The following is a 27,178-nucleotide window of genomic DNA, read 5'->3' as shown; positions in this document are numbered from 1 at the left end:
CTTGATCCATAGATGTATGACTTGGCCATAATAAGGTCATTAGGCCTGATATTCAATATTCTATAATCAGATTTCAAATTGCATGTGTCCGGATGGCAGAATTCAGTACTGTATCTACAAAACCTCCTGTTAATCATCTGCCCTTTATTAATTTGCTTAGATATTTTTGTACACGTGATCTCAAGAAGGTTGGTGAATGAGCTCAGTGGCAGTTTTTCATGTCTGGTAAATTCTAGCATGGTGTTCACCGTCAAAGATAAATACATATTTATTTTTTTAAAGAAGATTTATATTCTCCTGTGGTTCATTACAATTTAATCAAGCGTAGTAACAGACACAATATTCTGACACTGGGAATACATTCATTGAGATCCATAGATGTCCCTAGATACCAAGAACATGCAAATGGTCCTCGTAGAAGTAGAGCAATCTTCCATTTACTTAGGTATGTATTTTTTATTTTTTTTATCCACCTTTTCTCCCATTTTCTATATTTTCTCCCATCCCAATTTCGTATCACCCAATTCAACCCTCCCCTGTCACAAACGTTGTTTCTTGCCTCCCACAAGCCGGCTGCAATGTGGACTAAGTCATACATAGCACAAGTCCCCTCCGGTACTTGAGGTAACAGCAGTCGCATCTTTTCACCTACGCAGCTCGATCTCTCAGTGGCGAGGAGTAACGCGTGGGAGGCTCATGCTGCCCCCGACACTTCCTGATTCTACTGTGCAGGCGCACCAACCGACCTGTAGGAGTCGCTGTCCACAACGCCCGATCCCCACCCATCAGTTTCCCACCCCCTAATACGGCCAATGTGTATTAGTATGGACGACCAGCTAAACTGAAAGCAAATGTGGAGTGCTGGGCTCGAACAGGCCCAGATTTCGTGGCGAGCGCCTTGCCCACTACGCCACGTAGCCGCCCTCTTAGGTATGTATTTGTATGCGGATTTTCTGAAAATATGGCTAGGGCTTAAGAGGTTAAAAAACTCAGTCATCACCAAGTTCAGCCCAAAAAGCCTTATAAAACTTTATAAAAATCCCCTGGGCCTCCCCCCTGCATGCTCTGTAGCACTGTAGACAGCTCCTCCCTAGTCAGAGGACCCCCCAACTCCATGTAGGTTTCCTTTGAGACTGTGGGCAGGCCATCCTCATCCTCTTCATACTCACTGGCTCTCTGTCGGACCTCACTGGCTTCAGTTAGCAGTTTTCCTGTACTCAATCTCAAACCATGGATGCACCTGCTTTTCCCATTGTTCTTCTCCAGATTGAAAAATAACTTTGAGGGAGAGTCCATCATATCAGCATCTTGACAGTGGGACCGGACCAACTTCCCGAGCAAGTCAGCCAGCTAGGCAAGTTCTCAACACAACTTCAATTTCCTTTGGAGTCTGCAGAACTCTGCAGATCCACTATTTCTATGTCTAGATCTCTCATAGAATTGTTTGTCACAAGAGACATTGGGAGTATACTGTATAATAATAATAATAATGCAGGACCTCTTTAGGGGTCTTTATTTGGCATGCAATGAACTGGACATGCAATTGGAGCGGCACACACACACCGGGATACACACACATGCATTGTCTTTTTCTCAGTCGCCGATGCGATTGAGTCTCTGCGCCTAACCCATCCCGTCGTCCTTCCCCCCATGGGCAGCCGGGAGCAGATAGGGCGTCAACGTGAGCCGCGCTCCGGGGACCAAACCAAGTGCTCCTGCCCGTCTTCGTCAAGGACGCCACAGCGTTAGCGATCTGTTGTTGTGCATGTTTTTCCATTGGGTTTATCTTATCGGGGGGGAAACCCTTGCGAGCACGGGGATAACATGCAAACTCCACACAGAAAGGCCTGGGAGATACCCCACCTGGGTACCTGGCATCGCGGAAACCTGGTCCCCAAGCGGGAATCGAACCCTGGACCTTCTTGCTGTGAGGCGACAGTGTTAACCACTACACCACGTGCCGCTTGTTTAGCTTGTTTAGCTGCATATCTGCTTAATCTGCACCTTCCCACAATCCCACCACTGTTTCAATGGCATGAACTACCTTTTTCTGTTTAAAAAATGCCCCCAAATAAAACTAAGGTTTCTCTAAAATGTGCATCTAACAACAAAGCAGTGTGGGAAAAACCTCCAGGCATAATGGCATCATGTGGAACAGGAGATAAATTATCTTAAATCACTTCTACTTCACTATTCTGTAGCTCTTGACTTATCTTTGGAACTATTTTCTTTAACCTGTAGACCTCTGTGGTAGTGTAGCCCCCTCTTTCATCTGGGCTTTAATAGAACTCAGAAACAGCTCTTTATCTGCCAAAAAATCTTCAACTTTGTGACGGAGTGGCTCCGTCACTGACTGCGAGCAGCGCGCATACACACACGCACGCACACACACACGCACGCACACACACACCAAACATTCACCATTCCCTTCTGTTATTGTACTGAGAACGTCAAAACCACCCCCCCCATCATTAATTTCCTTTACCGTCAGTAGCACAACCAAGGGTGCACACCTGGGAGTGCTACTGTACATTCATTCATATGATATGATACATGCATACATTATCATACATACTGTGACAAGCCTGGTGGGGTTCAGACTCGCCACGGTTCAAATACAAACAAATTTGAATGTCCACACAAGAGAAATATCAATCAATAAGAATATTTATTGAATAAGGGCAGAATACAGTCCGATGGTCAAAAACACAAAACAGGCTCTCGTACACAAAAAGGGATTGTTCAATACTCAAGGTAGTCGTCCGGTCCAGGGTCAGTACACAGGGGGGTTTCTCAGCTAGTCTAGGGTCCAGTACACAATGAACACCTTCTCGCCTTCACCTCTCCTCTCACTACCTCTCACCTTACACAACTCTGAATATCTCAATCTCTCTCTCTATGTCACAACTCCAACCTCACCTCCACTCAACTTACTTCTGACTAACCTAGTGTCTTTGTAGTGTGTGTGTCTGGGGTGTGTGCACGTGAGATGTGGGTGAACTAATGATGCACAGGTGTGTTCTATCAGTACTAATCAGCTACCTAATTGTTTCTACTCCTTACGTGGCAATAATATCTCCCATCCTTCACATATCCATGAGAGGGGGGGTGATATCTGCCACAATACATTCATACATATATTTATTATAATGGTTGTGGTTTTTATTGGTGTTGCTATTTGCTGGAGATGTGTAGCACCTGTGTAGGTTGTTAATTAATTATGTGTGGCACCTGTGTGGAGCCTGATGTGATGCTACCAGTTCATGAGAGCCGTTTTGGCCAGGCAGAGGAGGCTTCACCTGCTCAGTTACAAAGTAGGTAACATAGTAATGCTCTGTAAGTGTTTTGTTTGTTCTGTTTAGTATGGTGAGTTATTGTGGAACTCATTGTATATTGTAGGTATAGTGTATTTTTGTTTTGTTATTTCACTTGTGTCACTGTTTTTAGAATAATGTCACCTCTGCACCGTGGTAGGTCGGCGAATAAATAACACCAAGATACTTTTTCCGACCACTACGCCATTGTTTGTGGGAGTTTTTGAGGAGTCTAGAAAGAACCCTGCCACAAACGTTAACATTTTGCTTATTTTTGGTCTGTCTCAGAAATGTTTTGATCTTTCGTACATTATAATACTGGTCCTGCCGTGTATCAATTCCCTGAGAGTTAGTGTGAGTCTGGCTACTGACACCACTGTCTCCCACCTCTTCCTCCTCCATACTTGACTCGACATCTGACACTTTTTTTCCCTCTAGATGCCTGACTTCCTCTTTTCTTTTGACCTCTTTCTTGGCTTGAGAGCCCCTTGGATTAGGGGTCTGATTTTGTACTGCCTTCCTCCTCCTCCTCCTGTATCTCCATGCCTAACCCCTCCTCTGACAGGTGTTCATGATTCCTCTCTTTACTCTTTTTTTTCAGCACAGGACGCTTGGTGATATGTCCTCCCTCTATTACCCCCTCTTCACTACTCAACACTGCACCTTCAGCATCTTTACCTGCAGCATTTGGTGCTATAACAGCCTCATCTGCTCCTGCCTGCTTTCTTTCATTTACATTTTTGCAGACTTTTCACTCTGCCTGGGTGTTTCAGTTTTGTCATTATTTTCTGAACTCTGTTCCTGTTTTGTTATCACTTCACTGCTCTGTCTATCTTTACTCTGCATGTTGTCTCTCACTTCTTCACCCTGCGTTTTGTCAATCACATCATCAAAATCATTCACTTTCACTTTAAACACTACATTTAACACTATGTTTCAACAGCGGTGACTTGCAGCCTGACGTTAGTTTCCTAATTGGCAAAACTAACTTTCCATACCGTGACAATTCTTTCAAAGAGCGAGACAGACAGACGGACAGACAGGGAGAGAGACAGAGAGAAGGAGACAGACAGGGAGAGAGACAGAGGGAGAGAGATACCCAGACAGGGAGAGAGAGAGAGGTCATTAGAATCATCTTGGCCTTGAACAAAAGGTTTGCAAATCTTTTGTGGATAGAACAACACAAAGTTACTGTGATATGAACGTGTAAATGTCTTAGTAGCTTAAAACAGCAGTTGCTCCACCCCTCCCGCTCTTGTTTCTACCCTGAGAGCAGCCTTCACTGACGCACCAATTCCAGGAATGTGATTTATAGATATAATTTATCTGTTCAAAAGTTGACATGAGTTGTCATCCTATGACAAATACAAATATCAGCTGTCCTGACTGTGGTGGGAAGTTGGTTCCACCACCATTAGCGAGGACAGATAATGGCCTGCTCAGTCTCCCTCTCAACCCAAATACTGACCACATAGAATAGAATAGAATATCAAAACTATAATCCTACCGCTTTAATCTCTAACCTTCATGGATTACAGAGTAACAGTGTGACAGGCTCTGTGTCTGTTACTGATGTCTCTACACTGCCCTCTACTGGTCCGGTTTATCAACTACAAAAGGTAACTGTGTCATGGGTTAGGAGACGTCTCATTACCAGTGTTGAGAGTCCATCCTTTTAAAGGAAAACTCCAACATTTTGGGAAATTTGCTTATTTCCCATCTATCCTGGAGTTAGACAAGAAGATACATACCTTTTTTCTTCTCTGTGCATGCAGTAGGAGTAGGAAGACGTGCACCGTTAGCCTAGCTTAGCGTCAGTCACTGGAAGTAGGTTCCTCCATTAGCCTAGTTCCCAACGTCTTCCTACTCCTACTGCATGCACAGAGAAGAAACATTTATGTATCTTCTTGTCTAACTCCAGGGTAGATGGGAAATAAGCTAATTTCCCAAGATGTTGGAGTTTTCCTTTAATGTAGTGTTTCTACACACTGGGACAGGAGCTAAAATAAGGTCTTGTTAAGTTTGGAACGGGTCCACAAGTGACTCCTGAAAAACTTCTGATTCAGACAACAGAGAGATGAATGGACTGTTGTAATTCTGTATTAATCTACAGAATATTATATAACCATATTACCATATACTGTATAGGCTGGTAGATTAGCCTCAAAACAGATACAAATAACAACAAAAATAAAACTGGTTGCCATCTTTAAATAAACACATGGCCTATTAACACTGTGATGGTTTCTTAATATACTTTAAATGAATAAATTGAATAAAATATATCTTAATAAATGTTAATTGGACTTTCACAGGGATTTCACTAAATTTATGAGAGCTGAGCTTTTAGAAAGATATATTTATATTATGTTGTTACAAAGATATACGTATCTAATGTTGTTAGAAAGATATATTTATATTATGTTTTTAGAAAGATATATTTATATTATGTTGTTACAAAGATATATTTACATTGTGTTTTTAGAAAGATATAGTTATATTTGGGTATGTTTTTAGAAAGTGTGGCAGATATCATCCCCCGTTCCATGGCTATGTGGAGGAAGGGATATACTACTGCCACGGGCAGAGGAGAGTCAATTAAGCAGCTGATTAGGACTGATAAAACACACCTGTGCACCACATGTTCACCCACATCTCTCACACACACACACACACACACACCAGACACACATAACATAAAACCCTAGGACAGAGTATTGTTGAGTGGAGATGAGGAAGGAGCGGAGTACAGAAAGAGATACAGAGTTTGTGAGGTGAGAGGTAGTTATAAGGAGAGGAGAAAGCGAGAAGGTGTTCGTGGTACTGGACCCTAGACTGGCTGAGAAACCCCCTTGTGAAACTGACCCTGGACCGGAAGACAAACCCTGAGTATTGAACAATCCCTTTTTTGTACGAGAGCCTGATACATGTTTTTGACCTTGGACTGTTAATTGCCCATCGGACTATTTTAGCTGTTATTCAATAAATGTATTTTATTTATTGAAATTGTGCTTGTGTGGACAGTTTAATTTGTTTGTTTTTTGAACCGTGCCGAGTCTGAACACCACCAGGCTCGTCACAAAAGGTATAAACACGAACAATTCATATCCAGTAGAAAGAGGTCCAGGTTTATGCTAGCTAAGCTTAGCAAAAAGACTGGAAGCAGTAGGGAGCAGCTAGCCTAGCTTAGCACAATGACTGTAAGCAGTAGGGGCATGCTAGCCTATCTTAGCACAAGGACTGGAAGCAGTAGGGACAGCTAGCCTAGCTTAGCACAAAGGCTGGAAGCAGTATGCAGAAACTAGCCTAGCTTAGCACAATGACTGGAAACAGTGGGGTAAGGCTAGCCTATCTTAGCACAAGGACTGGAAGCAGTAGGGAGTAGCTAGCCTAGCTTAGCACAATGACTTGAAGCAGTAGGGAGCAGCTAGCCTGGCTGTCAAAAGTGAAGAAATACAACTTCCAGAAAATACGTGTATTCCCCAAAATGTTGGTACTGTATGTTCCTTTCGATTCTGCTTTAAAATGTTTCCTCATATTAAGTTCAATCAGTCGATTGATTTATCAATCGATAGATACCCAGCCAGACAGAGAGATAGATAGACAGATAGATAGTGTGGCAGACCGGCTGGCGTGGTGCTAGAAGGCCGTTATATCTCGGCCAAGGTATTGGGGCATATGCCCATATTAGGAAGTCCGGCAAGACTCGATGCAGTGCACGGGACAGGTGAGCACAATCAACCATGATTAAGCACGATAGAAAAGCAAGACAGAGTGAGAGAATAGACGGAGTAGCTGTGGTGAAACCTGGGAGAAGAGACAGGAGAGAGAAGTAAGTGGAACAGGAGAGATAAAGAGAAGAAGAAAAGATTGCTGTCTGTCTGACCCAATGCTGTGTATGACTGTTTTTGGAAGGAGATCCCCGCTGTGTGCCCGACCCTTCAACTGTCTGAGAACCTGCTTTGGTATCGACCCCTGCTTTCCCGTCTCTTCTCCCGGATCAGCCCCCGCCCATATGAGAACCGCTAAACAGCAATAAAACGTGTGTATTTTATTCATTCCAATCTGGTGACAGCTCAATACACCCCAAGTCTGTCACAATAGATGGATAGATAGATGGACAGACAGACAGACAGACAGACAGACAGACAGACAGACAGACATATTTACGTTCTGTGGAGGTAAGGACTTCCCTGCTCTGAGCCCGGGGGTCCAGCCAGCTGGTTGTTTTTGAGTTGTGACTGAAAGAGAGACAGAAAATAAATAAACACATTCTTCTTTAAAATAAACACATTCTTCTTTTAAATAAACATATTATCTTTTTAAATAAACATATTCTTCTTTAACTCATTGGACGCCACTCACGAATAAAGTCCGCCGCCTGACGCCTTGCGGCCGGTATTGCACATCCTTGGAAACTCTCTGGCTTGGGCTGTGCGTCGATCTAAAAAGTCCGGTCCGGGTTTTCCTTGTCGGGCAGGACAAGCATTTATAATGCATGGATTGAGGAGAATCAAGCACTCCCGGTTCATGTTCTTTGGTGGATTATGTTGGGAACACGATCGACATCAATACTTGGAATGGCGATCAGATAATTGGAATCTTCTTTTTGGAGTACATCCTAGTCAAGGTAAGGGCAATATGGTATCAATCTTGCGTTGATCCAAGAATCCATTCACAGCGATCCGACCGTATGTGTGTAATGTGTGTAACGTATTCCGTTGGTGGCGATCAAAGCATGGAAAAACGACCCCCCCCCCCCCCACCCTTTCATGCATTCATGATGAAACATAATACCGATAATATAGCGTTGATTTCAGATTGATTGTTGATACAGGCGAGAAACGGCACAGTTTTGAGTGAAATGCACTAAACGCTGCATAGCGTAGTTTTCTGGGATTAGACAGGATTACTCTAAAACTATACTCATATTCACCACGGTATAAAACGGGAATGTATCAATGTATGGATGACTTTTTTTCTTTTTCACAAATTGAACGATAGATACTCGATGTCAAATGGGCAATAGTATTATATCCATAGCTATGATATTTAATATAGTTTGAGCCCTGCAAACACTGCCATGTATTCCTATTCTTTAAAGTGGTGGCCTTCTTACCACACGGTAAACAGCGACCTCTGGCGCTGATTGAGTTCAAATAAACACATTCTTCTTTTAAATAAACATATTATCTTTTTAAATAAACATTCTTCTTTAGAATAAACACATTCTTTAAAATCAACATTATCTTTTTAAATAAACATATTCTTCTTTAGAATAAACACATTGGGCCTCATGCATGAAGCGATATAAGAACAGATTTTGTTCTTAACTAGCATTTCCTCTTACTTTGTTCTTACCTGGGATTCAGCAAAGTTTTCTTATTGTTGTTTTTTTCTCAGGCAAGAACAAATTATAAGAGTGGTCGAGAGCACTCTTACCGAAATAAGAAATTCTTACCCAGATGAGAAACATTTAAAAAAGCCTACCATTCATAATAATAATAATACATACGATTTATATAGCGCTTTTCCTAATTCTCAAAGACACTTTACAAAACAAACAATATAATACAATACAGTTTTAGTAGATAAAATAAAAGAATATATATAAAATGGTGAGAGAGGAAGGAGTTCATGGGTTGAAAGCAAACCATTGGTCAATTGCCCCCAAATACAGTACCCCCAAATACGACTTTATAAACCCATGCAGAACTTTTCAATAATTATTATTATTATTATAACTTATTGCGTGCGTTCTGCTTCTAAAATGGATTATATATTGCTGTTAGAACAGTTAGATGCTGGCTGCCCAGGCTGTATGCATATAATGCATATTTACAACCTCTCCTCTCCTCTCTTCTCTTCTCTGTATAGATGAAGATGTAGCAGTACTGTCTATCTGTATGTCATGTATGTCATATATGTTATGATGAATTGAAAATGGGTGACCCTGATGTAAACAAGACAAAAGTCTTTCTCTGGTCTGCATCCCCTTAACAATTGTGTGTATTGAGCTGTACTGTATTGTACCAATTCTGCAATCTGTTAATAAAATGTTCAATCAATCAATCAAAACTCACACCTAAAGTTCTGAGCGCACTCTGAGTTTTAGCCACGGACATTTCAGAGAGAGATGACATCTCTCTCCCACAGGAACACACACACACATGCGATGAGCGACCCACAGGAACACACACACATGCACTGAGTCGCAAGTCGTGAGACGTGTGTGTGTGTGTGTCATTTTGAGATCGCAAAGCGCTTCCTGTTGAATATATCAGACATGGATCAGATGGCGAAACTCGGTTGTTTTACACCCGCCTCATTCGCCTTATAAGGAGATGGTGGGCGTGTCTGTATGCAAATGAATTTAGCGCGAACACGCTTTTGAGTTTAAGAATGAGTGGGATTCATCATGCAAATCTCCTGGGTACGCACAGATTTCGACTTTAAGAACGGCTTGATGAATGTGGCGTGGCTTTTCTTATTGTTCTCTTAAAGACAGGTAAGCAAGAATATAAGAAAATAATAAGAGAGTATTGTTGAATGAGGCCCATTCTTTTTCAAAATAAATAAATAAAATAATTAATTCAGATGTTTCCTCAGAATTCTAGAATGCATGCCCAGTAGCCATGGTGACATCATTATTAATTAAAATGTTTGGTTAGACTATAACACACAGGACAGGACACACAGAGAGGCTAAACCCTATGTTGAAACATGTGAATAATGTGTAGCTAATGTAGTGTTACATATTACAGCCAGGGACCAGCAACATCTGTACTCACTCTATATAATATGGTTCTCCTGAGTCACTGAACGCCAGCTCCCAGTTCTCTGGCAGAGGGCCTCCTCCTCTACTGGGACCTCCATTCTCTGTGGCCGCTGGGCCATCCCTGCTACCAGCTGCCACCTCCCACGACTGACTGCGGGGGAGGACCTTGGGGGGGGCACTGCCCACGCCGACCGAACCCCCTAACAATGGAAGAGAGAAAGACAGAGGGAAAGAGAGACAGAGAGAGAGGGAGAGAGAGACAGAGAATCAGAGACACAGAGGGAGAGAGAAAGACAGAGAAAGAGATAGAGAGAGACAGAGGTACACAGAGGGAGAGAGACACACAGAAAGAGACAGAGGGAGAGAGAGAGAGAGACAGAGAGAGCAAGAGGGAGAGAGAGATAGTGTCTGTGTTTATGTGTGCGTGCGTGCATGTGTGTGTGTTTATGTGTGCGTGCATGTGTGTGTGTGTGTGTACGTGTGTGTGTGTGTGTGTGTGTGTGTGTGCATGTGTGTGTGTGTGTGTGTGTGTGTGTGTGTGTGTGTACGTGTGTGTACGTGTGTGTGTGTGTGTGTGTGTGTGTGTGTGTGCATGTGTGTGTGTGTGTTACCTGACAGATTGTCCTCCTCACTGTTGTCTTCCTCTACTGCTTTCTCCAGGTTGCTGAGAGATTTGCTTCGTGTCCTGAAGTTCCTCAGCAGGTTCCGATGTTCCTGGTACGTGATTGGAGGGCTCTCTGGACCGATGTGGACCGGGCGGGGCGTGCCATAGTAGTTACCTGTGATTGGACAAAAACAAAAGTTAATACAATAGATGTTAGATAGTACAGATAGGTGCAGTTCTGGTTTCTACTTTGACTTCATGGTAAAATGAGACAGGAACTAGTCAGTGAGACGTCACCTATCAGTACGTTCACTTCTAGTGAGCTGTGGTTTATATTGTCTTTGAAGCATCCTGTCGCTATAAGTGAACATACTGACTTGATCCTATCCAGTTAGTTAAGGGGACATATCTTTGTCCTCTGAGGTCCTCTAAACATGTCTTTGAAGTTTTCTGCTGAAAAAACACACTCGGATTATGCATTCTAGCAGCCTCTATACCTATCTGTGTCAGTGCCTCTTCTTTTATCATACAAATATGATAATTATCGTAGCAGGAAACATGGAGGGCCAAGTCAGGTGATTTCAATCAGGTTATGGATGGGATTATTGATAAGAGCAAGCCCAGTGTTAAATCGACACCCAGAGATAGAGCTGCTATCCAGATGAGGACTTGCGTTTTGTGGCTATATGAAGAGTAGTGAACCCACGTGAGAGAGAGAATACACCTCTTTGCCACAAGGCACATTCAAGGTTTGAATTCTTCCTGCTATCTAATGCTTTAGTACACTCAGTTGTGGATTGCAAGATAGGTGCCATTGCCCTTAGTGACCATGGCACAGTGGAGTGAACCTGAATACAGATAAGGTCAAAAGAGGTCGTTGGAGGCTATGTTACTACAACAGGCGGCATGGTGGTGTAGTGGTTAACACTGTCGCCTAAAACACGCCCTCTTTTTGACAGGTCGGTTTGAATTTGACAGCGCGCGGAAGCTTTGAGTTTGATAGTGAGATAGTTGGTTAAAGTGAGTATAGAGTAAGTAGTAGAGTGTTATATTGTTTTTTGTATAGTGTAGTTTCCCCCAACGGCTTTTAGCTGTTTGAGGGAAATTGATGTTTGTCTCGAGGCTCGGACGGGAAATCATGGCAACAAACATTTCGAACGGCGGGCGGATTCCGAGACAGACGGATGAAATGAATGAACGCAAATATGAGTTAAGATTAACAGTTGAGGTGGACATTGAGGGGCCTGATAGAGTCACAATGATGGAGCTTTTGAGGGCGATAAAGTCGGAGTGTGGGACCGTCATTGGATGTCGATACAAGACGCCCAAGAAGTATGAAATCATGTTGATGGATGAGAAGGTGAAGGAGAAACTGATGGACGGTTTTAAAATCAAGGACAGTAGGATAATGGCAAGAGAACTGTCGAACGATGAGGTTGTCGTCTCTTTTTTGGGTCTGCCTTTATACATAGGCCTTTATACATAACGGATGAGGACATTCTCGAGAAACTGAAGCAATGGGGAGTGGTGGCGGTAACGCAGATCAAGAGAAGGACGTGGCCTGGAACGGACATTATAGATGGCACAAGGTTCGTAAAAGTGAAGTTCACTGAGTATGTCAAATCCCTGCCGTATTCGACCCGGTTTGAGACTCAACAGGGGATGGAACATTTTAGAGTGATCCATAATAGGCAGGTGAGAGTTTGTAGGCTGTGTCTTCAGCCTGGTCACGTCCTGAGAGATTGCCCGGACTTTAAATGCCACAAATGTAGCCAGCAAGGACACTATGCTAGAGAGTGTGACACTGAACAAAAGTGCAGGGGATGTGATGAAAAGTACGCGCAGTGTACATGCACGCCCTGGAAGCGCTGGAACGAGGAGCATGGTACGGGAGGTGAGACCGGTGGGGCTGCCAAGAAGAGTGGAAACGACGGAGGAGAAGCCACTGAGACGGAGAAAACAGGTGGAGAGGATGAGGGTGAGGCAGAAGCAGATGATGAAGAAGAAGGAGAGGAAAAAGACGAAGACGAAGGAGACGATGAAGCGGAGGATGAGGAAGAGGAGGAGATCACGCAGACCCCAGGTGGAGATCAAGTGGAGACGGCGACAGGAGAGAGCGCAGAGCTGAGTGCACGGCAGAGTGAACAGGAGCGCAAAGAGGCGACAACAGATGACGAGGAGAGGGAGCTGACAGCGCGACAGAGAGAGAGAGAGGACACAGCAGGCCTAAATGAAAACATAGATGTTTTTGATTCGGGACTGCTGAGGTCACTGAAGTCCATGGAGAGACAGCTGGGATCCGGAGCATCTACATGCGAAACAAGAGCTACTGGGTCTGGGCCGCGGACCCGGGGAGGCAGCGCTGGAGGGCGAGGAGGCGGCAGAGCGCATCTAGAGGCGCGCGGCAAAAGGGATGCGGCAGAGGGAACGTCTACATGCGCGGAGGAGAGGAAGAAGAGGGAAGAGTCTATAGGAGACTCAGAGGGGTTGCCAGGGACCGGGGAAGAGGTGGGGGCTACATCAGAGGACTCTGAGGAGATGGACACCAGCCCATCTGCTATCAACCTACTGAAAAGAAAATCAAGAGAGGACAGAGGTGCTAAGGGGAGGTGTATTAAGAAGGTATGATAAGGTATGATATATAGGATAATCAATATATTTTTCGTCAGTGTGTGCTGCCATCACTGTAACAACGCTTAATGTGAATGGACTGAGGAACAAAACTAAAATTTAGCAGGTGATATCAACTTTTAATACGGATATAGTGATGCTGCAGGAAACGTGGTGGACGGAAAATATAATGAATGATGTGAAAAGAAAATGGACTGATGTATTATATGTAAATCATGGTACAGAGCGATCATGTGGTGTAGCAGTATTATTTAAAAAAGATGTAGTGGAAAATATAAAGGTAGTATATGAGGACGCAGAAGGGAGGGTGATTATATTAGAATTTGAACATCAGGGTGTGTTGTTTAGATTAGGGAATATATATGTGCCCAATGTAGAGAAAATTAGGAAGGTTTTTTTTGAAGGGCTAAAGGTGCACATGAAGGGGAATTGTTTGTTTGTCTGTGACTTTAACACTTTGCGAAGTAGGTTAGATACTACGAGCAAGATTTTCAAGTGTGACACAGCTAGAAATACACTAACAGAAATCATGTCTGGTGTGGATCTAGTGGATATGTGGAGAGAGGAGAATTCTGGGAAAAGAGGGTTTACAAGGAAACAAGTGGTGGCGGGCTGCTTAAGGCAAAGCCGGATTGATCTATGTGGTATGTGGTGGGAACAAGTTAAAATTAATGTAAAAAAGATAAGTATAAGATATACAAAGGCCAGAAATTATAAAAACAAAAGAGAAGAATGGGAATTAAAAGGTTTGCTAGCGGAAGAAGAGGAAACATTTTAAGAAAATCCAGAACATAGTGCAGAGAAGTATACAGAGCTAGAGGAAAAGTGGGCAAAGAATGAAAGGAGAAAGTGCATGGGAGCAAGGCGAAATATGCCCTTGAAGGAGAAAAAAGCACCTCGTTTTTTCTAGGCCTAGAAAAAAGTAAACAGAGAAGGACATACATAAGAGAGCTAGAAAACGAAAAAAGGGGAAAAAGTGAATGACTTAGTTGGAATATTGGATACAGTGGAATCTTTTTATAAAAAATTGTACAAGAGTGAAGGAGTGGATATTGAATGTGTAAACAATGTACTGGAACCTGTGAAAATGAGATTAGATGAAGGGGATAGAGTGATGTGTGATGGTGAAATCACTGAAAAAGAAGTGAGGGAAGCGATTCAGGGCTTGCAGACTAACAAAAGTCCTGGGCCCTCATGCATCAACGTGGACTTTGAACTTGACCTACTTCCACACGTAAGCACGGAATGTAGAACTAGCGTACGCACAGGGAAGTCGGCATTCATCACACGTGCGTACGCAGGCTCTATGGTCCTCCGTGTTGATGAATACCACTTTGTTCTACCGTCAATGCTCGTGCATGATTATCCATATATGGTCATGAAAATGAGGAAACACCCCCCATGGGATGTGAAATAATGGACCGACCCGAGCGGGACTCCGAGAAACTCCACGGAGAATTCACTGCTGTCGAACCAAGAAGACACTATCGCGTATTATGATTTATGGGATAAATAAAAGGCGGACATGTAAACGGTGATGTCAGATATCAACGGCTCCCTAAGACCATTGCTGCAATTCTGCCTGGACAGCTCAAAATACTAATAAAGACCGTTCGTTGACCACTGTTTGGCGCTGGTTGTGTGTCATTATAACCGTGATGTATGAATGCCTTTATTAGTTGTGTTCGATTGGCTATATGATTTTTAGAGGCATCTATTTTGTTGTCGGCTAATAAAGACCGCGCTGGAATATGACTGCCTTTTCCCGTGTTGTTTGATTAATACCCACGGATTAAAGTTCTCCTCAATTCTATTCCAAATCGCGATGGATCTCCCGTCAATTTTCTACCTGCTGCATATGATTTCTAGAGGCATACTACAATCTATTTTGATGTCAGTATTGGGTAGCCTATATAAACAATATAATACGAGAGCATAGAACAATGAATCTCACTGCATGTATGATGTATCCTGCCTTTCAATACATGAACTTGAATCCCATCATATAGTCTGTCCACTATCTGCATGGTGTCATTGCAATGCGTTTTCTATTCTTTCTTGTACAGTAAAAAGGGGGAAGAACACTATATTCATATGACTTATTCTGCTTACAGCTTCGAAATTCCACTTGTTTCGTTTAACGTAAAGCCTTTTAAATATAATCAAAACGTTCCCGTGTTTCGGCGGTCTGTGCGCAAAATAATAACGAGTTGAGCTTTATGATTTATGATGAATTGAAAATGGGGGACCCTGATGTAAACAAGACGAAAGTTGGTCTGCATCCCCAATTAACAATTGTATGTACTGAGCTGTACTGTACTGTACCCATTCTGCAATCTGTTAATAAACTTTTCAATCAATCAATCAATCAAGCTACGCGGAGCGCAGTCAGTCAGTAGCCTACACCCCGTATATTCCGATAACGCTATATAAACCATGAATGAATGAATGAATGAAAACTTTATTAACAGATTGCAGAATGGGTACAGTACAGTACAGCTCAATACATACAATTGTTAAGGGGATGCAGACCAGAGAAAGACTTTCGTCTTGTTTACATCAGGGTCCCCCATTTTCAATTCATCGTAACATATATGACATGCTGCATTCATTCTGAGAGAAAGATCTATTATTCCAAATGCTATTTATAGGGTTTTGACCATAATTACACTACTGTTGCTATCTTACAATGAACTATAATGAACTACGGTTCATACAGAACATCCAGTGTTATTATGCACAGAAGCTCATTTCCTTGTTGTAATAATATATTCTACCACTGGGAGCTAGGTACGCCAGGTCTGAAATGTGCGTAGATGTACGCACGAAGTCAAGTTCAAATCGAAATTGATAAATCCCACTCTTTGCTTAGAAATGATCGTACGCACGGGTTACGCACAGATCTGTGCGTAGAACACGTTGATGCATGAGGGCCCTGGGCCCTCATTCATCAATGTGTGCGTAGAACATGTTCTATTTCCACACGTAAGCACGGAATGTAGAACCAGTGTACGCACAGGGAAGTCGGGATTCATCACACGTGCGTACGCAGGCTCTATGCTCCTCCGTGTTGATGAATACCACTTTGTTCTACCGTCAATGCTCGTGCATGATTATCCATATATGGTCATGAAAGTGAGGAAACACCCCCCATGGGATGTGAAATAATGGACTGACCCGAGCGGAACTCTGAGAAACTCCACGGAGATTGTCCACTGCTGTCGAACCAAGAAGACACTATCGCGTATTATGGGATAAATAAAAGGCGGACTTGTAAACGGTGATGTCAGATATCAACGGCTCCCTAAGACCATTGCTGCAATTCTGCCTGGACAGCTCAAAATACTAATAAAGACCGTTCGTTGACCACTGTTTGGCGTTGGTTGTGTGTCATTATAACGTGCTGTAATATGAATGCCTTTATTAGTTGTGTTCGATTGGCTATATGATTTTTAGAGGCATCTATTTTGTTGTCGGCTAATAAAGACCGCGCTGGAATATGACTGCCTTTTCCCGTGTTGTTTGATTAATACCCAGGGATTAAAGTTCTCCTCAATTTTATTCCAAATCGCGATGGATCTCCCGTCAATTTTCTACCTGCTGCATATGATTTCTAGAGGCATACTACAATCTATTTTGATGTCAGTATTGGGTAGCCTATATAAACAATAATACAAGAGCATATACAAGAACAATGAATCTCACTGCATGTATGATGTAGCCTGCCTTTCAATACATGAACTTGAATCCCATCATATACATAGTCTGTCCACTATCTGGTGTCATTGCAATGCGTTTTCTATTCTTTCTTATACAGTAAAAAGGGGGAAGAACACTATATTCATATGACTTGTATTCTGCTTACAGCTTCGAAATTCCACTTGTTTCGTTTAACGTAAAGCCTTTTAAATATAATCAAAACGTTGCCGTGTTTCTGCGGTCTGTGCGCAAAATAATAACGAGTTGAGCTTTATGATTTATGATGAATTGAAAATGGGGGACCCTGATGTAAACAAGACGAAAGTCTTTCTCTGGTCTGCATCCCCTTAACAATTGTATGTACTGAGCTGTACTGTACTGTACCCATTCTGCAATCTGTTAATAAACTTTTCAATCAATCAATCAATCAAGCTACGCGGAGCGCAGTCAGTCAGTAGCCTACACCCCGTATATTCCGATAACGCTATATAAACCATGCTGCATTCATTCTGAGAGAAAGATCTATTATTCCAAATGCTATTTATAGGGTTTTGACCATAATTACACTACTGTTGCTATTTTACAATGAACTATAATGAATTACGGTTCATACAGAACATCCAGTGTTATTATGCACAGAAGCTCATTTCCTTGTTGTAATAATATATTCTACCACTGGGCGCCAGGTACGCATGGTCAGAGCTGTGCGTAAATATAAGCACGAAGTCAAGTTCAAGTTGAAATTGATGAATCCCACTCTTTGCTTAGAAATGATCGTACGCACAGGGTAAGCACAAATCTGTGCGTAGAACACGTTGATGAATGAGGGCCCTGGGCTTGATGGTTTGTCAGGAGAATTTTACAGGGATTTGTTGGTCTGCTAGCATATATTTTGTTGAAAGTGTACAGAGAAATAGAGAGGAATGGTGAGTGTAATGAAGCAATGACCACTGGCGTCTTGACAATTTTATTTAAAAACAAAGGGTGTAAAACAAAGTTAGAAGGATATAGGCCTATAAGTTTGTTGAATTCCGATTATAAGGTGCTTACCAAAATTCTGGCCAACAGGGTCAAGAAAGTAATTGGGAGCATAGTGGCGCCAACCCGGGCCTACAGTGTTCCGGGTAGGGACATCACAGAAACTGTAAGAACGATTAAGGATGTAGTAAATTATGTAAATTATAATAATGATGATTGTGCAGTACTCAGTGTGGACTTTAACAAGGCTTTTGACTGGGTTGAGCATTTTTTCCTGATCAGGGTCATGGAGGTTTTTGGTTTTGGGGAGAGAATGGTCAACTGGGTACGTGTTTTGTATAAAGATGCAAAAAGCTGTGTGAAATGTAACGGGTGTATTACAGATGTGTTTAGGGTGGAGCGGTCTGTTACGCAAGGGTGTCCTCTTTCAGCTTTGCTCTATGCGATTTCCGCAGAGCCTATGGCCACATACATAAAAAGTAATAAGGAAATAATTGGAATAGGAATACCCTACGGGGAGCAGAGTTTGATCCACTAATATGCGGATGACACTACCTTTACGGTGAGAGACATGGAGAGCATAAATAGAATTATGAAGTGCTTAGAGGTATATGGTAAGGCATCTGGAGCCAAAATTAATGTTGATAAGACTGAGTTATTAGGGGAGCTCCAGTAGCTCACCGCATATCTCGGCGCTATTTCTGCGTCGGGGAAAACCGTGCTGCGTCACGGATCTGGTGGACTCCGAGTTCGATTCCCGGACCCGCCGTCATTTGCCAGAATGTCTTCCCCTGCTCTATATCCCATTTCACCCTGTATCAGGGGTGTAGCTCCAGATTCTGGGCCCCATGAAAGAATGTATTTGTAGGCCCCCAGTGAATGCGAGCGCGCGTAAGCGGAATCTTTTTTGGCCATTTTTTTATTGATGAAAACGCATAATATGGTTTTTACCTATACATTCGGATCAGCAGTTCAGCACCTGCACTGTTGGTGGGTGAGCCTAGTAAAGGATGTCGCATTGCGTTCATCTTCAATGAATGGACCAATGCAATAGTCTACCAAAGCCCCCCCTCTCTCTCTATATATCTCACACACACACACACACACTTCAGAAACAAACATAGTATCAATGAGAGCATCAATAATACACCTGAATGATGTCTAGTATAAAAAATAAAAATGTGGGCCCCCCCCCCCCAGTGCTGGGCCCTTGGAATCATCCTAAGCTACCCCCCCCCCCCCCCCCCCAGCTACGCCCCTGATCTGTCGGTCATGCTTGACCAGAAAAGCGATAAACCCAAAAAAAAAAAAAAAAGACTGAGTTATTGTGTGTAGGTAAAGTAAAAATGAGTGATTGTGTGGTTCCGCTGAAAAAAGCAGAGGGGCACATAAAGATATTGGGTGTGTGGATAGGGATAGAGGAGAAAGAGGAGAGGGATTTAACGTGGGTAGGTATAATTAATAAGATTAAACAGGTGCTCCAATTTTGGAAGCAACGCACACTAAAATTGAAGGGTAAGGTTGTGGTGATAAATAGCTTATTGATGTCTAAACTGACATATGTGTTAGGTGCCTTGGATATGCCAGAGGCAATAGAAAATGAGATTAATAGGGTTGTGGACTTTCTGTGGTGGGGGAAGTCACCAAAATTCGCCCACAAAGTCTTAATAGGTAAGTGTAATGAGGGTGGTTTGAATTTAATTGACATAAAGGTAAGGAAGAAAACTGTAAGAAATATATTTACGATGAGACCAAATATGGATGGAAGTGTTTTTTTAAAGAGAGCCTAGAGAAGGTAGGTAGGTGTGACAATAGCTTATTTATGGGCTTTAAGCCTTTAATGACGGAAAATATACCGGAGATGTATAGAGAGGTATTACAGGCATGGGCAGAGTACCTGCCCAACATTGTATATGATTGTGTGGGACTGGATATGGTTTTAAATCAGCCAGTATTCCTGAACCCCAGGATATGCCACAATAACAATGTATTGTATAGTAAAATCTTCCTGAGAGCAGGGATGACACAGATAAAGGATTTTGTATATGAGTATGTGCCAGGGTTTCTCCCGGTGCAGGCCATTTATGACAATGTAATCGAGGTAGATGATGAATATCGTTTAGCAACTGTCGTGTCAAATTTTGAAAAAATTTAAACTGGCTTGCCGAAGGAATGGAGAGAGATAATAGAGAGAGAGTGTGTGGAGAATAGGAGCTGTAGTCTTCCAGAATTAAAGGTAGGAAAGGGGGATGAGCAGAAGGGTTTGGAAAGTGTGAGGAGTAAAGATATTTATAGTTTTTTTGTAACAAAAGAAAGAAGGGTGCCAGCATCGGAACAGGTGTGGGAGAAAGTGTTTCCGGGGTTGGTGGGAGGATCAATATGGGAAAATGTGAATATAAATAAAATTATAAATTTAATAATATCGAATGTGATCATAATGATTTCATGGTAAGACAGAATAGGGTCTATACAAAAACAGTGTTACATCATATAGATACACAGATAAGTAGAACATGCAATGTGTGCAAATTAAAAGATGAAAGTTTTATGCACATGTTCATTGAGTGTGAAGGCCTGCAGGGCTTCCATGCAGAGCTGAAAGAGGGCATGAGGGCGAGCTGGGGAATAATCAAATATACAGATTGGAAGAGATATTTTTTGTTTGGTGCATTAGATGGAAAGAAGGAGGAGAGAAACCTAATCAATTATGTATTGAGTCATGCCAGGTTTTTCTGAGCAGAGAAAGGTGGAAGTATGGCCAATCTTTTTGAATTTAATGAAAATGGATGTTATGTTGACAGAGAAATTGCTGAGTAAGGAGATATTTAAGAGATGGTTCATTAACAGTGGTAAATGTGTTAAGTTTGGAAAAGGTAAAGTAGAGTTTGGTTTTGGATAGGTTCTTTTTTGGTTTTGTTTGGGTGGGATAGGGGAGGTTTTTTGGTTATGCTTGATTTGTTGTATAGGAAATAAGTATATATAACACTGTTTTCTTTGTGGCTTGTTCTGTTTTTTGTTGGTTGATTTAGGGAAGCGCAAAAGAAGGGGGTGGGCTATGCCTGGGAAATGTGAGTAAGAAATTTAAATAATATAGTGTGTATATATATAGAAAATGCATAAAATGTAAACGGATAATTTTTTGATAATAAAAAGATAAAAAAAAAAAAAAAACACTGTCGCCTCACAGCAAGAAGGTCCAGGGTTCGATTCCCGCTTGGGGACCAGGTTTCCATGATGCCAGGTACTCAGGTGGGGTATCTCCCAGGCCTTTCTGTGTGGAGTTTGCATGTTCTCCCCGTGCTCGCAAGGGTTTCCCCCCGATAAGATAAACCCAATGGAAAAACATACACAACAGATCGCTAACGCTGTGGCGTCCTTGACGAAGACGGACAGGAGCACTTGGATTGGTCCCCGGGGCGCGGCTCACGTTGACGCCCTATCTGCTCCCGGCTGCCCATGGGGGGAAGGACAACGGGATGGGAAAAGTGCAGAGAGACATTTCATCAGCGACTCAGTGCATGTGTGTGTGTTCCTGTGGGTCGCCCATCTCGTGTGTGTGTTAAACTGCATGACAAACAAAGACTTCTAGTCTAACAATTATGAAACCTTTAATGTCATATATGATTAGCAACACTGATTTTGATGGATTTTCAGTTTTTTTGTTTGAAAAACAATATTTTATTCAACTTCAGCCCTGATCATAACACCACATATTAATTTTATAATTCTAACCCTTTAAATGCCAGTGTGTGTGATGGCATATATTTGCAATATATAAAATGCAAAGTAGATTTTTCTGGGGGGGATTATTACAGGCTAGCATGTGTCAATGATTAGCAACAACAGTTTTTTGTAAGGGTCCCGCCTCCACCAATCACATGCGGCTCCCTTTGTGTGTGTGTGAGAGCAAGAGAGAGAGAGAGATAGTTCTCCAACTTGTGTGAGTTGCAGTGATCTCCTGGTTGTTCCCCACCTAGGTTATCTAACTATTGTGCTGCTGTAACTAGAAACACTGGCCTGGCCTGCTTCTAAGTTCAGTGGCCTGACTGCATAAAAAAAAATATATATATATTATTATTTTTTTTTTTTTATCATCTGGCGACCTCCCCGCCGCGGCTTGCGACCCCCACCTTGGGAACCCCTGGTTTAGATCACTAGCATGGCTAACAGATGCAAATGGATTGTAGTCTGTTCAGCTGTTCTGACCAGGATTATCTTCCATCTTTCCCTTTTGATGTGCACACTGAGTCTGAAATAACGTGAATTGTATTTCAGGGATGAAATGTCTCTTAGTGTGGAGGAGAGGGAGACTCTGGTTAAGGTATGTAGAGGGTGTTATACTGCAGAGAAAAAAAGGAAGATGAGAGAGGAATGATGGATTAGAGTAACATTAAATAATCTTACAATGAATAAATTATAGCAGAATGGTGATGTGACATAACGCTATTTTACCACCTCCACTACTGAACTAATACAGTCATACCTCATCTCTACTCAATTAATACAGTCATACCTCATCTATACTCAATTAATACAGTCATACCTCATCTCTACTCAATTAATACAGTCATACCTCATCTCTACTCAACTAATAGAGTCATACCTCATCTCTACTCAATTAATGCCGTCATACCGCATTTCTAGACAACTAATACAGTCATACCTCATCTCTACTCAATTAATACAGTTCTCTGATAGAATGAAGCAGAATAAAAAACGAAAAACTGATGAAGTCATTAGATATGAAATCTCTCATTTCAATTAGATCAAAGCACAGGAGCGCATTTGATCCACGGACAGAGCAAGTGATGATTATAGTAAATGAGAGCAGCATTAAAGTATAGGCTGTTGTGTGTGGACTGCAATATCCAGCATTTTTCGTCTCCATAGATGCGCTGCTTGCTCCTCATCAGCTGGCCAGCACCCCGCGCATATCGTCCAGCCTGCGCTCAATGGACCTCATGATCAAAAGTGTACATAACCATCTTCGTAAGTAGTTTGTATGAACACATTTACGAAAGTCCTCCTAGATTCACATTTATTGTCATTATACAGCACACGTATAAAAACAAGTTTGGCATCTAACCAGAGTACAAATGTAACAGTAACGTACAATAGTAACATACAATGCACAGCTAATTAAACTGGGTATAAAATATAAATACTACTGAGTAATACAGCGGCTGAAGTGAAAAAGAAATGGGCTCATGTGTCCAAAAAAAGAATCGCAAAACACAGGAGAGAGGCCACTGGAGGAGGAACAGCCGGCTCAGGGTTGTCTGAGGTGCGTCAGCTGCTCCAAACACATCCAGCGTCTTTTTTCTTTTTTCAGCAGTCCGATGATGCGCTTGAAGGTGGATCGAGTGCACATGTGCGCAAGGTGGACAGTACCTGGATGTGTGGTGGCACAGTGTTTGAGCATTTGGTCCAGCTCCTCAGTGCTGCCTCCAGGGTATTGCACAGGTCTTGGTACTCATCGTTCTCTGTGAATAGGTCTGCATGGTCGCGGTACTGGTCCTCACTGTGCGATCAGCGATATCTTCCAGCAGCAGTAGATATGCCATATTGTGTGGATTATTTTGGTGAAAGAATCCGTTTTAAGAAGAGAGAACATGGTTTTGAGAAATTTAGCTCTAGTTAAAAAAAAACATGTACAGAAAGACTGTACAGTAGGGTGGCCAGTCTAGTGTTCAGCTCTGTGTTAGGGTCACATAGACTTACTGTAGCATACCGCCATCTATTGGACACACACACGCATACACACCCTTGCACTGTCCATGTAAATTAAGTCATGTACAAGATGAGGAAGCTGTAGCCACAAAGGTATCTCAATAAGTCTACTACCACCATTTGTTCTGTTCTACTCTGTTCTGATATACTATGTTCTATTCTATTCTGTTGTGTTATTTTCTGTTCTATTCTGTTCTGTTGTGTTGTGTTATTTTCTGTGCTGTTCTACTCTGTTGTGTTCTGTTCTGTTCTGTTCTGTTCGACTCTGTTATGTTCTACTTGTTTCTGTTCTGTTCTGTTCTGTTCTACATACACAATTAAATAAATAAATAAACTCAACTCACAGTATGGCTACACAGCATGTTAGATCCAGTGCACCCTGGGCAGGTGTGAATTACACAACACGTTAAATCCAGCGCACCCTGGGCAGGTGTGAGTTACACAACACGTTAAATCCAGTGCACCCTGAGCAGGTGTGAGTTACACAACACGTTAAATCCAGTGCACCCTGAGCAGGTGTGAGTTAAACAACACGTTAAATCCAGTGTACCCTGAGCAGGTGTGAATTACACAACACATTAAATACAGCACACCCTGAGCAGGTGTGAGTTAAACAACACGTTAAATCCAGCACACCCTGAGCAGGTGTGAATTACACAGCACGTTAAATCCAGTGCACCCTGAGCAGGTGTGAGTTACACAACACGTTAAATCCAGTGCACCATGAGCAGGTGTGAGTTACACAACACGTTAAATCCAGCGTACCCTGAGCAGGTGTGAGTTACACAACACGTTAAATCCAGCGCACCCTGAGCAGGTGTGAGTTACACAACACGTTAAATCCAGCGCACCCTGAGCAGGTGTGAGTTACACAACACGTTAAATCCAGCGCACCCTGAGCAGGTGTGAGTTACACAGCACGTTAAATCCAGCGTGTTGTGGTTGCAAATTACATGAGGAAAGACTTTAGGTGCATTTTATTCTTACCCTTGAACTTGCCACTCTCCAGCAGAGCTCCTGATTCCTCTAAGGAGAAGAACTCCTCGATGGAGACAAAGTTGTAGTCCACGCCTGAGAGCTCCCCATCACGAGGCTGCCGTGTCGTACCTACAATAACCAATACAATAAGCAACAGTAATGACATCATCATTAGTCAATCATTAATGATTATGTCATTAGTTTACTATTGCTTAGTCAGTTAGTTAGTTGCTTAATCAGTCTGAATCTGAGTCTGAATCGCCACCCTTAACCGCTGCCTGGTGGTTTAAGTTTAACTTTAGTTTACTGATACAAATATACATATCAACACAGTACTGATTGATTGATTGATTGATTGAAAACTTTATTAACAGATTGCAGAATGGGTACAATACAGTACAGCTCAATACACACAATTGTTAAGGGGATGCAGACCAGAGAAAGACTTTCGTCTTGTTTACATCAGGGTCCCCCATTTTCAATTAATCAGGACATATATGACATACATGACATACAGATAGACAGTACTGCTACATCTATACATTTATGACATACCAGATTTGCAAATACAGTACTGTTTGTGATACAAAAAGAGTCCAGAAAAGGGAGTATATACATTTGACGTAAAAACTGTCCATTGGAGGAGGTTGGGTGGGGTTGGGTGGGTAGGAGGGGTTGGGGGGGAAACACTGTACAACTGTACAAGCAAAACTGTACATTAAAATATTGACAACCATACTAGGTAATTTACTGTACATTGGAGGGGGTTGGGGGGGGGGGACACTGTACAAACAAGCAAAACTGTACATTGGAATATTGACAAAACCATACTAGGTAATTTACTGTACATTGGAGGGGGTTGGGTTAGGACATTTACAGGGGCCAGTTTCGAATTGCAGTCTCCCGTAGGTGTTCTTTGAGAGTGGTTTTGAAAGTGGGTAGTGATTCACATTCCTTTACAGCTTTAGGTAGGGCGTTCCACATTGATGTTGCATAATTGCGAAATGTGTTTAGTCCCTTGTTTGAGCCGAATCTGGGTTTAACATGATTTGTGGAGCTCCCTCTGGTGTTGTGATCGTGGTATTCACTGACCTTTGGGAAGTATTTTGACATGTACATGGGTACCTTGGTCGTGTAGTGTATCTTGTAGACCAGGCCCATTGCAAGTTGCTGTACTCTGTTGTCTACTCTAAGCCATCCTAGGTTGTCAAAGTGGGCAGGGGTGAGGTGGGTTCTAGGAGTAAGGTCAAGCAGTAGTCTGACCAGTTTGTTTTGAGATGTTTGTCATTTTGTTTTTAGCGCCTTTGAGATGCTTTGGTACCATGAGGTGCAAGCATAGTCGTAGTACCCCTGCTTGGCTATGACAATTATATTATAATATACAGTCACATATAAACACAGTACAGCTTGGTTGTGACTATTATATTATAATATATAGTCACATATAAATACAGTACAGCTTGGCTGTGACTATTAGAGTAAATAGGCACATATAAACACAGTACAGCTTGGCTATGACTATTATAGTACACAGGCACATATAAACACAATACAGCTTGGCTATGACTATTATAGTACACAGGCACATACAGTATAAACACAATACAGCTTGGCTATGCCTATTATATTATAATATATAGTCACATATAAGCCATAGCTGACAGCCCCTTAGTTGTGATATAATAACCATATGCCATGGCGTTACGAAGTAGGCTATGGCAATATGAAAGTAAGACACCCTTCAGTTAAAATATTTATGTTATTTTATTAGTACATTTCTATTAGTAAATAATACTGTTCAAAATAAAATAGACCCTCCTGGCTGCCTGCACTGCAAGGTGGTTGCTATGCAACATACATAACAACTAGCTGGTGTTCTTTTTTTCAGTCGGGCAGATTTCATCATCATCTTCGTTTTACGTCCTTTTTCCACATGTGAGGTTGTGAGGTTGGACGGGGCGATGACTCCACGCCACTGGGCACGGCTTTGTGCCATGTCTTAATGTATCTCCAGATCCCTCATACAATTTTCCACACATCCCCTCCACATCTGCTTCGGTCTCCCTCTCGGCCTCCGCCCATCCACAATCATCTCCTCCACCTCTCTCAACATCCCCCCGTCCTCCGATCTTCTCACATGTCCAAACCACCTGAGACGTCCATATCTCACCTTGAAATCAATTTCCCTGACACCACAGATCTCATCCACCTCGGCACTGGTCCTCCCGTCCTGCCATCTGACTCCCGCCACATAGTGTACCTCAACATCTTCCGATCACAGCTTCTTAACACCACCATCACCATTTTTGTCATTGCCCACGTTTCTGAACCATACAGGATAACTTATCTCACACATGCTTTATATATCCCTCCTCTGATCTTTACCTCTATGTTTCGATTCAACAGTAGCCTACTAATTTACCACCACTTCCTCCCCGCCGCCGCCACTCTCGCCCTCACCGTCCT

At 42.4% G+C, this 27,178-nt stretch overlaps 1 protein-coding gene across 1 annotated transcript in view; it reads right to left on the bottom strand.

Moving 5' to 3' along the window:
• The window catches only part of magixa (MAGI family member, X-linked a), a gene marked incomplete at both ends in the record, with an annotated part of 120,686 nt that overhangs the window by 80,785 nt on the left and 12,723 nt on the right, over positions 1 to 27,178 (bottom strand). Inside the window, 4 exons of the mRNA XM_084333408.1 lie at positions 7,485 to 7,555; positions 10,106 to 10,292; positions 10,704 to 10,871; positions 24,722 to 24,841. Of these exons, the coding sequence (XP_084189534.1) occupies positions 7,485 to 7,555; positions 10,106 to 10,292; positions 10,704 to 10,871; positions 24,722 to 24,841 (546 nt within the window). The remainder of the gene's footprint in view (positions 1 to 7,484; positions 7,556 to 10,105; positions 10,293 to 10,703; positions 10,872 to 24,721; positions 24,842 to 27,178) is intronic.

This window comes from Notolepis coatsorum, assembly GCF_963971535.1.
Source record: "Notolepis coatsorum genome assembly, chromosome: 17".
NCBI lineage: Eukaryota > Metazoa > Chordata > Actinopteri > Aulopiformes > Paralepididae > Notolepis > Notolepis coatsorum.
Note: the sequence above shows the minus strand (reverse complement) of the source record. Positions and strands in the feature narration are given on the sequence as shown.